We start from the raw sequence: 13100 nt of genomic DNA, 5'->3' as shown, positions 1-13100 counted from the left end.
CAACAGTAGACCTGGCTTCGAGTGAATGGCAGCCATAACAGTCTGCTCAATAGTATTTTAATGTGAGGTATCTCATCTATTTTGAATATCATATCTAATAAATTCCAGAATTATGAGTAATTTTCTAGGTACTGACAAAGAGAATTCTCTTGATTTTGGTGACCAAAAGGAAAGCAGGACGTGTGAATTTCTACTAAAACCATAAGGTGGATTATTTAGTGTCTGATGGCACAATCACACTGGGCTTCTTTTAGATACTGTTTGGGGAAGTTTAAGCATATGAAAAGCGTGAATAGAAGCAGTTAGAAAGTCACAGAGAATGAACATAAATATCAGGGTATTCTAAAGGTGGGACACAGGCTGAGGATAACGGCATAGCTGGCTATGATTTTTTGGTGAATATTTCTCAGTGAAAAAAATTTTATTTACACAACTGGAACATTCTCAGAATATCAGAATATGTATCTATTTTATTGTCAGTTTATTTGGAAAGCAACTGGGCAGCAGGGGCAGCCAGCGGCTTATGTGGTACCTGCCTGCCTGATTGCTGGTCAGCTACTCTGACAACAAGACAGGACCCTCTGAAGTAACCTTTGCCTGGAGAAGTAGCAGTGTGTGAGGAACTGTTTCATTCTGACTTGACTAGTCATTCCTTCCTGTCATACGTTCACAATACTGGATTTTCTGGCCTTTATTTAAAGAGTTTTATGTAAAATAGCTGATACCGACTACTTGTCTTTCTTTAATTTTTCACTTAAGCTATTTTTTGTGAGAAGACCAAGACATAAAATATTCAGTATGTGTTACAGCATAGGAAGGTTTCTTCTTAACTCCTTTCCACTGTAGCAGAGAAATCAAAAATACTCCTTTTTTTTTCCACAATAGTACAAAGAAAACTTTACATGGTCCTTTTTCTGGTTGTTCATGTTCCGAACAAAATTCCCATCCACTCATTGTTTAAAGATTTGTTCATTCTGTAGCTAAATTCTGTTTATATTAATAATTCAAAAAATTTACATCAGAGATGCAGTCAGCATATATTCTTGTTGTCTCTGTGGGAATTCAGTGTTTCTGCCTTATACAGCAGACATACTGTTGTTCAGTCAAAATCTTGAGTGATACGGATGTGCTTCTGCTCTTGTCAAATGTGAAATTCTTTAAGGAAACCGAGACATTTCTGAGGAGCTTCCTCATTTGTGACTAATGCAGAGTGTTTAATTTTCTACAATGTGATCTTTTCAAGATTTAAAAATTGATTAGAAATTAAAGGAAACATTGTCACACCTATTGTGAAATTTCTGTCATATTTCAATCCTATTCTCCAATTTCATGTTTGAAGGATTTCAAACCTCTTTCCAAGTCTGTATTCATACCAGATATGTTCAAATATGCATATAGTCAAGGTATGCTAACAGAAAAGAAACAGTGTTACCTTGAGACAGTCCAGTCTATAAAAAAAAAAAAAAAAAAAAAGAAAAAGAAGATTCCCTGGAATGTCAAACCTTCCTGCTGAAATTTTACACTCCATTTGATTGCAGATAGAAACTGAGATTGCCCTGCCAGTCATAGTGAATGTCTTAGTTATCAAGATAACGCAGTTCTATTCAAGAGCCTGATTTTATCTGATTCTGATACAGCATTACTAAGATATGTTATATTCATTGTACATAAATGATGTCAGCATGAATATTCTAAGATGTGTTTGAAGGCCAGTCATATACAATGATTTGGAAGTTGAAGTATGTATGATTTTAATACTCATGTTAAACCAACATATCATATAGGAATCTTACAGGCACAAGCTTCTAAAGTACCCACAAGGCTTAGGGCTAACCAAATGCTGCATTTCAGTTTGACTCTTTATAAAGATACTTAGCTATTTATCCAAATATATTCAAGGCTGCTAAAATCATATACGAAGAAGGAGTATATTACTGGAAGTGGAATAGGTTTTTTAGGGAACTTCATAAAAGCATCAAAATATCCTAGAATTGATATGCCTGTAACTTCCTAAATGAATTAAACTGTGCAAGATGGTCTTTTAATTAGGTAAAATGTTGTGACTCTTTCAGTATGCATAATTTCTAGTTTAACATTAATTCCTTTGACATTTCAAAATCTTCCAGAAGTACACATGATGCTGGAAAGTAAACGGCACCTAAATACCAAAATATTGAATAATATATATGGCCACAATAATCTCTGCTCACCTGTACAATGTCAGTTTCTAACCAGCAGTTATATTACTATTAATAAATCAGTTATAATTATGACATGGGAAAAAAAAAAAACATTAATTAGAGGTGTCATTCTCTCGCTACAGTTTTATAGACTATTTTTCACAAAGCTTTAAGATGTAAAATAATTATCCACATACTGCAGACTTAGTCAGTTCTTGTAGTCCTGCAGCAAATGTTTGGTCTCTAGTCTCCACATAAATGTAGTTGTAGATAGCTGCTTTTGATTAATTGTATTTACATCATCATGGGATGTCCTCATAAAATAACAATTTACTTGCCGAATCGTAGGTATTGAGGCTGATACAGTGAAATTCCTTCCAGGGTAGCAGAAGGTAAATTTTTATCCTTACATCTCGGATGGAATAAATGTCAGCCAAGAACATTGCTACAAATATGGGGAACTAAAAACAACAATATTTTAGATAGTTGTTTGTAATTGCTTTTGCCGCTATTCGCGTTTCATGAGTTCCTAAGGTTCATATAATGGTGGCATTAAAGGTTTTGGTAAACATAAAGGCTATGGAGAAAAGCTTAAAAGCATGGCAATGGAAGAGGAAAATTAGCTGTTAGGTGATATATAAAGGTTTTGGTGCCTTCTCATACGTTACCAGGGATCTTAGTCCCATGAGGTGTCAGTCTGGTACCTTTCATAGCAAAAATGTTCCTCTCAAGCACCCAGCTCTGGAAATGACCAAGTCATAGAATGTGCATTGATAGTAACTGTTTTAATTTATTACTGCTTGACAGAAAGATTATGTATATATGTAACAAATGAAAATAAACAACTGTTTCACAACAGTGATTTTTTTTTTTTTCATCTTTTCTGTCAGAGGATGGCACTTTTCTGTATGACACTATCAGTGATAAAGCTTAAGTTATTAGGGAGTAATACAGTTCCTGATCTTCACAGAGCAGTTATTTCCTAAAAGTGAGAATAGTGAAATTCTGGTTTGGATTTCATTAATAAGAACTTAGAGCTGATTTGCCAGACATAAATGTAGCATGTATGGTTGCAAAACCTTAATAATTATAGATTGATTGTACTATCAATTTAATTAGGCTGTTTTGAGGACTTAATAATTTTCCACTTTGATCAAGATTTTCAGAAGTGACAAGTGATTGACACCTTTTGGAAAAATGTCCTGTCTATTCAGAAAGCATTGAGCAGTTATCATGCACTTTTAAAGTATATGAACTCCCAAATCCTAGAAGGGAGCTATGTAAAAGGTCACATACAAGATTTAGATGTTTGAGTCAAATGGTAATTCTCACATTATTACAGTAAATCCTAAAAGTTCAATTATTTTAACTGCATTAAGGTGAAATTTATGAAAAGTCTCTGTAAACAATAAAATGCTGCATCAAGTGCAACAGAGTCAAAGGTGATGAGATTGTTCTTGTCTTATTTTGGGGAGCATTTTAATAGCGAATATTCACAAACCAGTTGAAAACATGAGATAAGGTAAGGATCAGTATGGTCAAATTATTGGTGTAAAATTATTTCTTAAAAGTCTGGGATTTAGTTAAACAATTTTTTCTCATCAAAAATATTTTTTCTTGAATTTGTTCATTTATTTTGTTTTGTTACAAGTCACATGCAGAAAATTTTAAACTGGAATTTTGGAATTAAGGGTCACGATTCTACTGTCAACAATCAAATACTTTACCTTTCAGTTGCTGGGGTAGGAAAACAAACAGACAAGCAAGCAAACAAACAAACAAAGAGGGGAGCATGGAAATAAGGCAGACCTTTGTTTCAGTTAAAATTTTATAGTTCTATTTTAATTACAACGAAGTTGACCCAGGGCTAAAATTACACTAAATGATGGTCACTGTCTCTCCTGTGCTTCTTCACACCACTCAGAAGGGATAACTCTGAGAACATGGTGAGGAGCCAGTTTGCAAACAAAGGAATCATGCCAGAGAAGGACAAAACAATAGGAAACCAGGAAAGTAATGAATTACATGAAATAATTATTGCATAGGTGAAATAGGAAAGGCTGAAGAGATTCATATGGAGAGGTAATTCATACCTTTTCTATTTTATGGGGAAAGTTGTCTTCTAATTAGATTATTTTTTCCTGAAGTAATTACTATGCTAGTGAAAATTGTCAGGATCAAGCAAGTATATTTCTTATTTATTGTGTCAGTTCAGTGGGGCAGTGACACAGTGAACACAACCAGTGCAGTCAGTGTTTCATCTCTGGTATGGAGAGATCCAAGTGTTATAACAGAACTGGAATTGATTTTTGGGGATGTTGGTGGGAAGGTGGAGATGAACTCATCAGAGTTGCTGAAGTACCACAGTGCAATAGCCTTTCCCATTTTGTAACACAGATTGCCCTCTACCCCTGGCAGTGCTAAGGTCATAGGCAGAAGCTCAATTGTTACCCCGCAAATTCAGGAAAGCAGTTGTATTATGCCTGTGCTTGTACCATGGACAGCCTTTTTTACTGAGGTAAAGTTTATCATTTTGCTTAAAAAGTCACACAAACGAGAGATGAACGCAGTCACTCAGGAGAGCAAATAAAAGTTAATGAAAGAAGAATTAATAAAAAAATCTGAGATTTATATATCTCTTCATTCATTCCTTGCCAGCTGGTATCCACACATTCTTTCCAGAACTTCCAAAGCTCCTGCACTTCATTCTTCCACTTTGTGTACTGGTCCAATATTATTCCTCTGCTTATCAGATAGTAATCATAATTTGTGTATTATTTGTCTTTTTGAATATTGCTTCTGGGTATAATACCAAATTTGTTCAGTAAATGAAGTTAAATGTGTTTGAGCTGTCAGAAATAGAAGCCATTATAAAAGCCTCGTAAGAATGATAATGAACTGGAGGAGGTTTATGATTTCTCTTTTCTTTCTAAATGACATTTAGGTGTGTTAAACTTGATAAAGAGGAGATCCTGTTTGGCGGGTGCTCTGCTGTTGCAATTTCTGAAAGCCATGGGAATAAGGGAGGGCATTGCAATTCTATATATAAAGCATCCAAGCTTGAAGAGGTGAGCTTACAAAGTGGCAGCAGAGGCGCTGCCCATTTGGAACAAAAGAGAATACTAAAAAAACTTCTCCAGTTAGGGCATGCATCATGTTTCCAACAGTAATAGTGCTCATCTTCTGCAGTTTTCTGCAATCTGCTGGTAAGTCTAAGATGTCTGTCTTCCTCTTGGTGTATGATTTGAAGTAAAATATGCATTTATTGAAACAAAGTGTGTGACTCTGTGGTAATATTACAACACAGGATGTTAAGGTCTTGCTCTCCTTTCCCTCAACTATCAGAATTAAGTTTACACATTTTCTTCTTCCTCACTGCATCTTAAAACACAACTGCCTATTTAATAAATATATGATGGAAATAGAACTATTTGTCTTAACTTTTTTTCAGAAACATGGTTACTGTTTTGTTGGGTCATTCCCTAAAACTGGTTCCCTCAATACAGGGAATGTTTTTAATGGACTTACATTGTGTTTCCAAGCTGCTGAGTACCTTCATCTTTCAGATGTTCATGATGCAGTGGTCTCATGATGTCATTGTGGCAGCTGTGTATCTTCTGTGTAGAGTGATGATCAAATCCTTTTTCCTTTGTTATGCAAACTGCAAAAAGTATTAAGTATGAGCTATGGAATGGCATTACTTTTTTGAAGAATTATGAGATAGAAAGAATCCTGTGCTGGAAAACACGCAAATTACTCCACTCTAAAAATTTTACATGACTCTTAAATTATTCCTCCATATATTACTCAATATAATTAATTAGGTTTTTAAAGGGCTCTGTCTTACTTTTTTTGATCCAACCTATCTGAATATCAGATGACTGTGTGATTTTTTAAAAAGACTTGACAATAAGTTAATTGGCTCTGTAAGTACTCTGCCTTCTTACTTATTCTTATAGTGTTTTCAGTGGATTCTTTGAACGTGACCCTTTTTTGTCATGGTTTGTCATTGCTTAAGATAATGGTTTCATTTTATCTTTTCTTCATATTTGCTTCAATTATCAGTTGTTACAGTTCTGATTTCAAGAACATGTTGCAAGCCGCTAAAAAGCATACTTCACTTGTTTTAATTTGAACAAAGTTAAATTTATTTCTTCTGTATTGTGTTCACTACATTTAATGAACCATATAGTTCAAATTGCACAAGGACATGTCTTGCTCTTAAATCACTGACTTGAACTGTAACACTAAAAATAATTAAAATATAAGCAACTCGACCCTTTCATAGACTCTCAAAGCCAATTTCTAATCTCAGCTGTATTGTTATAAATCAAGTATAACTCCATTTACTGTATTAGCACCTTGGTAACCAAGATCAAGTCAAGTACCTGAATGTGGGTTCTAACCCCAAATGCAGATGCCTGCAAATTCTTAATCTACATGACTTCGTATGTTAGATGAGTAGATATATTACTATAAATACTAATATTTGAAATCAAATGGAAAATTACTGTTGACCCTTTTCAGCCACAAGCTTTATGCTCAAACTTGGCAATTACAAATAGGGCCTCATCTATAAAGGACTGCGTTGTCTAAGATGGAATTTCAGTTAAATTTAAACATAAAAGTTTAAAAGTACAATCTAGAACATTCTTACAGAAATGTCTTCTCACTTTTGGATGTATCAACATTTTGGGACCTTGAAATGCCATACAAGGTTGCAGACCACAAAAACAAATAGAGGTTTCATTCTGTCGAGTAAGCTTTTGAAATCAGATAATTTTCGGAGGCATAGCTGATCAATAAGTCATTGATCTGTATGTTCTAAAACTTGCCAACATGCAGATTGCTCAATGTTTTGAACTCTAGATCTAACTCTTGCCTCTTCAGAATGAGTTAAATCAGAGCAAGGACTCCAGTTATCCTCATCATGGATCTGCATTCAAATTCCATACCTTGAATCTGTCTCTAACTAGAAATGTAAATATTCATTGTAAGAGCATATGTTTGATGTGAAATCTGATGGAAACTGGAAAACTCACTTCCTCTTTTCCTTGAGAAGGCAAAAAAAGCAGTAAACACATATTAGCCTGATTAAAAAACAACAACAACAACCACAACAACCAAAAACCTGCAGATTTTTAAAACCAGATTAAAACTGTTAGTTCTAGCTTTTGCTGAATAAGATATGCTCATTCATTGACTAAATTGAGGCGTCGCCATTTCAGCTACTTCAATAGTCAAAACTGTGAATGGATCCTTAGGAGAGGTTAATGTGCAGTTGTGACATTTTCTCTTACTAAATATATAACTAGGAAGCTACCTTGATTTATGCTGTTCAGACAACATATTTTGCAAGAGGCAAAGGGAGTTAATAATTTCATATTGAAGAGTAGTAATCATGAACATATGCAACTGATTACTAATATTTCAGCTATCTTTGCTGTTAAATTTCCTTTTAGGTTTATATAATTTACTTTAAAACTTTTGTCTTTTCAAGAACTTCTGACATTTCAACATTTCTTTTTATTCCAAATGAGAAGATAAAACTGAACTTTACAAAACAAAAATCCTAGTGTATTTGGAAGTACATAAAATATGTCATTTCAATGTTCTAGATCAAATGGAAATGTTTTGTTTTCAATCTTTTAGCTCAAGTGAAATACTGTGATAGAAGTCATTACAGCATAAAACTGTATTACCCCATAGAGATATCTCATAGTAACTGTAGCATAGGAAAAAAAAAGACTTACTTCTTCACAGTAGTACATGTTCCCTGTCTGGATTGTATTCCTGTCATGAACTAGACAGACTGACCACACAGAAACCTCGCTTTGACAGATATAGTTCCCAAGGAAGCCAGGCCAACTAGAGTAGAGTAGGAATTGAAAGTAAAAGTTCCTCTATCTAAGAAAAGTGAAAGTCTGTTTAAAGTTCTGTTGAGCTAATTGAAAATCAAGTAATTTCATGTCAGCTCAAAATCATCCCATTTCTCAAAGGAAAACAGAATACTTGCAGAAATAGCCAAATGTCAGTAAAGATTTCAGTGGTTGAGAAATCTCATTTACCACTAGGACAGCCTTTTCAACTGAAACTTCCTACATGGTTGCTATATATAACAGCTACATGGGGCCATAGCACTTGCTGCATCTACACAATCTGCCATTTCATGTGGTTGTGAATAGTTAATAATTGCAAGGGTGATTTTACTTAAGTGTGAGGAAAATAATGTAATTGCTGAGAATAACTACTGTACTGTAATTAGTCTAATAGTTTGATGTGACAGGATATAGACTGATTGGCAGAGAGTCAGTGAATGGATCCACATTTGTTTTACTAGCCATTCTTAGAGCAAAATATTGAACTGGATTTCATATCCTTAGTTATTTTCAGTATAACTCTTGCACACCTCTATATAATCCAGGATGATTATTACATTCATTTTTTTAATCTAAACACCAAACTAGATATATTTGTAACATTTCATGGCTGGCATGCTTAAACTTGTGAATTTTGAGTTTGAAAAGCTTACAAATAAGTTTTGTAAACCAAACTGTCTGACCTGATCTAAAATAGTTGTCCGTAAAGTATTAGACTTTTTGTTTTACATCAAGCTCTCTAGACAGATCTCACTTGAAATAACATTTTAGACATATTTTCAATTCCTGCAAATTTAATATCCTCTGAAGGCAGCTGTTACACAATCCCAAATCCCATTAATGTAGTGTTTGTAGTTTGGAATTAAACCGTAGTGAATGCAAAACTTAAACTAACAATAATAGATTATTGATCAAATAGAGCTAGCAAAATCAAGGGGCTCAAAAAAGGCAGCAGCAATTCCAGGTGTAAAGAGTATTAGGTTGATAGCCACACAAATCGACTCTATTAATATTTTTCTGTGCTATACTCACTCTGATACATGGCTCACTAGGAACTTAGAAGGACAGAGGAATAAGCATGCTGTATTCTGGAGATGCCTGCTGAGTTTCAGGCTGACCACAAAAGTTTTACTGAAACACTGGCAGAATTGCAAACAATTATTGGCCAGTGCTGATCAATTGTAGAGGACAAGGCAGTGTGAATAGGTTCTACAATGACTTTCTGATGAGTGTGTCAGACAGCTGTGGAAGTTGAAGTGCTTGCCATGCATTGAGTACAGCAGCTAGCAATTCAACAGCTAATGAGATTGCTTTGTGCTGCTTCTTTCATGTGGAAATGTTCTTGGTTAGTTTATGAAGAGGTTACTATGCTGGTAACTTACTCCCAACTCAGAAAAAATATGTTACATTGTACCCTTGAGTTTCATTTTTTGTTTGTAAAGCACTGACCAATTGAAATGGATACAATATCTAGGAAGCAGGATAGAGGGAATACATCTCACTGAACTTGCCTTGGCATTTACACCACAGATAGTGACCTAAGGTTTTCTTTACCCCAATGGAGGGAAATAATTTCTTTGTGTATAATCCCTTTGTTCCATATTAGACACATGTTTTGGAAGTCAAATTGTACTCAGCAAATTTGTATTTAGTCTCACAGCCTGTGAAAAGAGTCAACTGACTGAAATGAATGTCATTTAAAGCTACTAGAAAAAACATTTGAGGTGGGAGCACTTCTGTCACCGAACTTACATCCTTGATTTATTTCCTTCTGTCTAGATATTCCTTGTATACAATTCTTCCGGAGTAGTATTTTAGCTCTTAAAAGCTTAGATTAGTTTATTCAGATAACAACTTTTTCATTAAGTATTATTTCAACACAGACTGATGGGGCAGTTGGAGATGTCTGGATCTCAATTGCAAAGCAAAAGCATGCACTGAAACCCTTGTTCTTCACATAGCTCTCTTGTGCCTTAATCTAGTATCACATACAAGGCAGATGCTCACCTGTTTTGCTACAATCCTTGAAATACCACATCATAAATACTACCTCACCTTCAGCAGCACAGCATGGAACTGGCTAGAGAGTCTGTGACAGTTGGTGAGCTCCCTAGGGGGTTTTATTCTCTTCAGTATATAAGGAAGCAAGAGAAGCCTGCAGAGCTGTACTGTATATGTAGATATGTGTGTCGACTTGGCCTAGTTTATGTGATTAAAGAAACCTGCCATAACATAACTTTCCCTGTTGCAAAAAATCCTAAACATATAATAGAGAAGTATGTGGATTTACAGGATATTTGCTCCTGCTACCTAAGAAATGCTGGACCTGACAAACTTTAAGAACAAGTAGCACATTTCTGAAGCAGCCCAGGTTATTTTTCTTATAGCTTGCTGTGGTTGTTACGTAGCTATTGACTCCACGAAAGCTCACTCCATGCATACACCACCTCTGTCATTGCACAGGGCTCACTGCTTGTAGACTGGCTGTGGCAGCCCTTTTCGACATCTATCTTACTCTCTTTGCACTTTGGACAGGAAGCAAGCTGCAAGGCAAAAGAACCTTTGGGTATGTCTGAGGAGACAGTGCAGTTGTGCACATGAGGTCTGGGTCTGTGACAGATGAGGGACCATGTTGTATTCCACATTTGCTAAACATTCTTTGGCTTCTCATAACCAGAACAGGCTTTGTGTAGAGGTGTCTGGAAGGGGACAGGTAACAGCTTTCATCACTCTGCCTTAACACGAGCAGCAAAAGCAACAACTAGGCCTGAGGATTTCCCACTCTTCTGGTACAGATCATATGATCCATGTGAAGGACACATGGGATGTTACTTTTCCCATCTCATATTGCATAGGATTTCTGCCAGCTTAGAGGATAACATTTTCCTGTTGTGTTTTTCCTTTCGCAGCTTTTGAAGGAAATTATTGGCCTCACTTTTTTCTCCAAAAACAGAAAGAATCTCTTCAAAGAAGTAAGTGCCTGACTTGGTATTTAATATTCACATTGCAACTATAAGTAACAACTACATTCAGCATCAGTTCTATATTACAGAAAACACTGTACAAAATACATAATAAAAATAAAGTCCTTGCCTCAAGGAGCATATATTTTAAAGCATTAGTTTTAGAAATTCTGAATGAAGAGTGTAAGCTTTACACTGATTTGAAAAGGCTTTAATGTGCCATTTTGAGGTTGTGGTCCCTAAGGGCAGAAACTGTGAGCAGTTTAGTAGCCTTCCACATTTAGAAATTTGCTATTGAGGTTGTTTGTGTGATCTGTTGGATTTTCATTCCTGCAGATTACTCCCTAATACTATCAAAGAAATTAGGAAATTGATTCTTTTGATGCTGCAAAATCCAGGAAATGAAATAAAGCTGTTTCTCTACATAGTGTAGGTCTATGAGATTATTTTAAAGATTGCAGTTTATAACAAATTCACGTGCAAGTGAAAGATCAGAATATGGAATAGTTCTTCCTCAACTTTATAGCCAGCAGCCCGTGGGGAGTCAGTATACGAACAGATCTCTGCTTCAACATCCAGTTGTCCCAGCTGAAGCTATCGTTGCCACAGTTCTGGTAGTTTCTCAGTTTTCTCTTAACTCCTAAGAATGGCTTGTATGCATGCACCAAAAACTGTAAGCAAAGCAAAGCAAAATTAACTCCAGCTACCTACTTACTGCAAATTTGTGCTAGTCCTTCTGATTCTAAAAAATACAAAAGATAGTAAGATCTTACCTGTGTAAAAATGTGTGCCATGTCAAAGCACAAAACAATAATATATTATAGCTTTAAAGTACTAAAAACTTTAACTATCAGAAGTACTGTTAGGAAGGTGAATATCATTAAAATGTTAAGTCATAATTAAAATGCTAACTTTTGACAGCAGTGATTCTGATATTTCTGTTACAAAGACATTTTGCTTTGGTTCAAAAGGAAGCTGGACAAGTAGTTGGAAGACAGAACAAAAGGGGAATAAGGAGACAAATTCCAATAGCCTCACAAAATTACCTGAACTGAAAATAATTGGAGACTGAGAATCTGGGGAAGTATACATGCTTGACCTGACGATACTCTTCCCATGGGCAGTTTCTAAGTGATCACTGCTGGAAATAAAATATTGAGCTACATCAACCTTTGGGCAGAACCAATAAAAATTTTCACATTATCTTTTCTGAAGAAATGTAAGGCACTGACTTTTCAGTTTAAATTTAATTCAGTAAACATTTCATTTTCCACATCCATGGCAAGAATGAGTAAATCGCAACATGCCAACATGATATACTCTGTTTAACAGGATGTGCTGTTCCTCTGATAATACAGGATACAAAAGGCTGAAACCTTTCTGAAAACATACAGTTTTCACTAGATCCCTTCAAAAATAAATATCCTGGTATTCTGAACAATATTTCTAGCATATTCTTATTACAGACATTCTTACTAGTAATCCGTAATCTTAATGTTTTACATTAAAAAACTGTGCTTTACTGTTGCATACTGTTAAAAAGCAACTCTGTGTACTCCAAAAGTTGCAGCATTTCAGTGGCTGACAATGAAATTCTTAATATAGTTTCGGGAAAATGCAGAAGGGTAGAACAAAAAGAATTACATAAAACACAAATTTATGATGATGAGAGGCATTTATTTAGGCAGAAGCAGCACAGTGGCTCAGATTAGGTGAATTCTCTTTCAGTATAAGCATGGAAGACCTACGTGAAGTTCACCTTGAAGGCAAAAATAGCTCACTACTTGTTACCAGCCAAAAAAAAAAAAAAAAAAAAAAATCAGCAATTCATCTCTGTCTTCTGTCTATTCTTACAATAGTAGAGTAGGGCTATATACGAATGAAAAGAAAGTCCCTGGGCAGGACTTAATAAAAACTGAACTCAGAAGACAAATATACAATCTAGTTTTAAACTTTCTTGAGCTATTGACATTCACATTTGCTATTTTTCTCTGATAAGATTTAAATAAAAATAAATACACCAAAGGTGCCCCTGTTGCACTCTGACCATTGTGCAACCCCATTTAATCATTCCTCAG

The 13100-nt window shown here is 35.2% G+C and overlaps 1 protein-coding gene across 1 annotated transcript in view; it reads left to right on the top strand.

The window, feature by feature from the left end:
* Positions 1-4046: 4046 nt before the first annotated feature.
* The window catches only part of MUC6 (mucin 6, oligomeric mucus/gel-forming), a 62902-nt gene continuing 53848 nt past the window's right edge, over positions 4047-13100 (top strand). Inside the window, exons 1-2 of the mRNA XM_065066093.1 lie at positions 4047-5386; positions 10969-11031. Coding sequence (XP_064922165.1) covers positions 5335-5386; positions 10969-11031 — 115 coding nt within the window. The 5' untranslated portion in view covers positions 4047-5334. The remainder of the gene's footprint in view (positions 5387-10968; positions 11032-13100) is intronic.

The sequence above is a fragment of the Columba livia genome, chromosome 5 (genome assembly GCF_036013475.1).
Source record: "Columba livia isolate bColLiv1 breed racing homer chromosome 5, bColLiv1.pat.W.v2, whole genome shotgun sequence".
In the NCBI taxonomy this organism is placed as follows: domain Eukaryota; kingdom Metazoa; phylum Chordata; class Aves; order Columbiformes; family Columbidae; genus Columba; species Columba livia.
The sequence above is the reverse complement of the archived record's forward strand: the minus strand, read 5'-3'. Positions and strand labels throughout refer to the sequence as shown.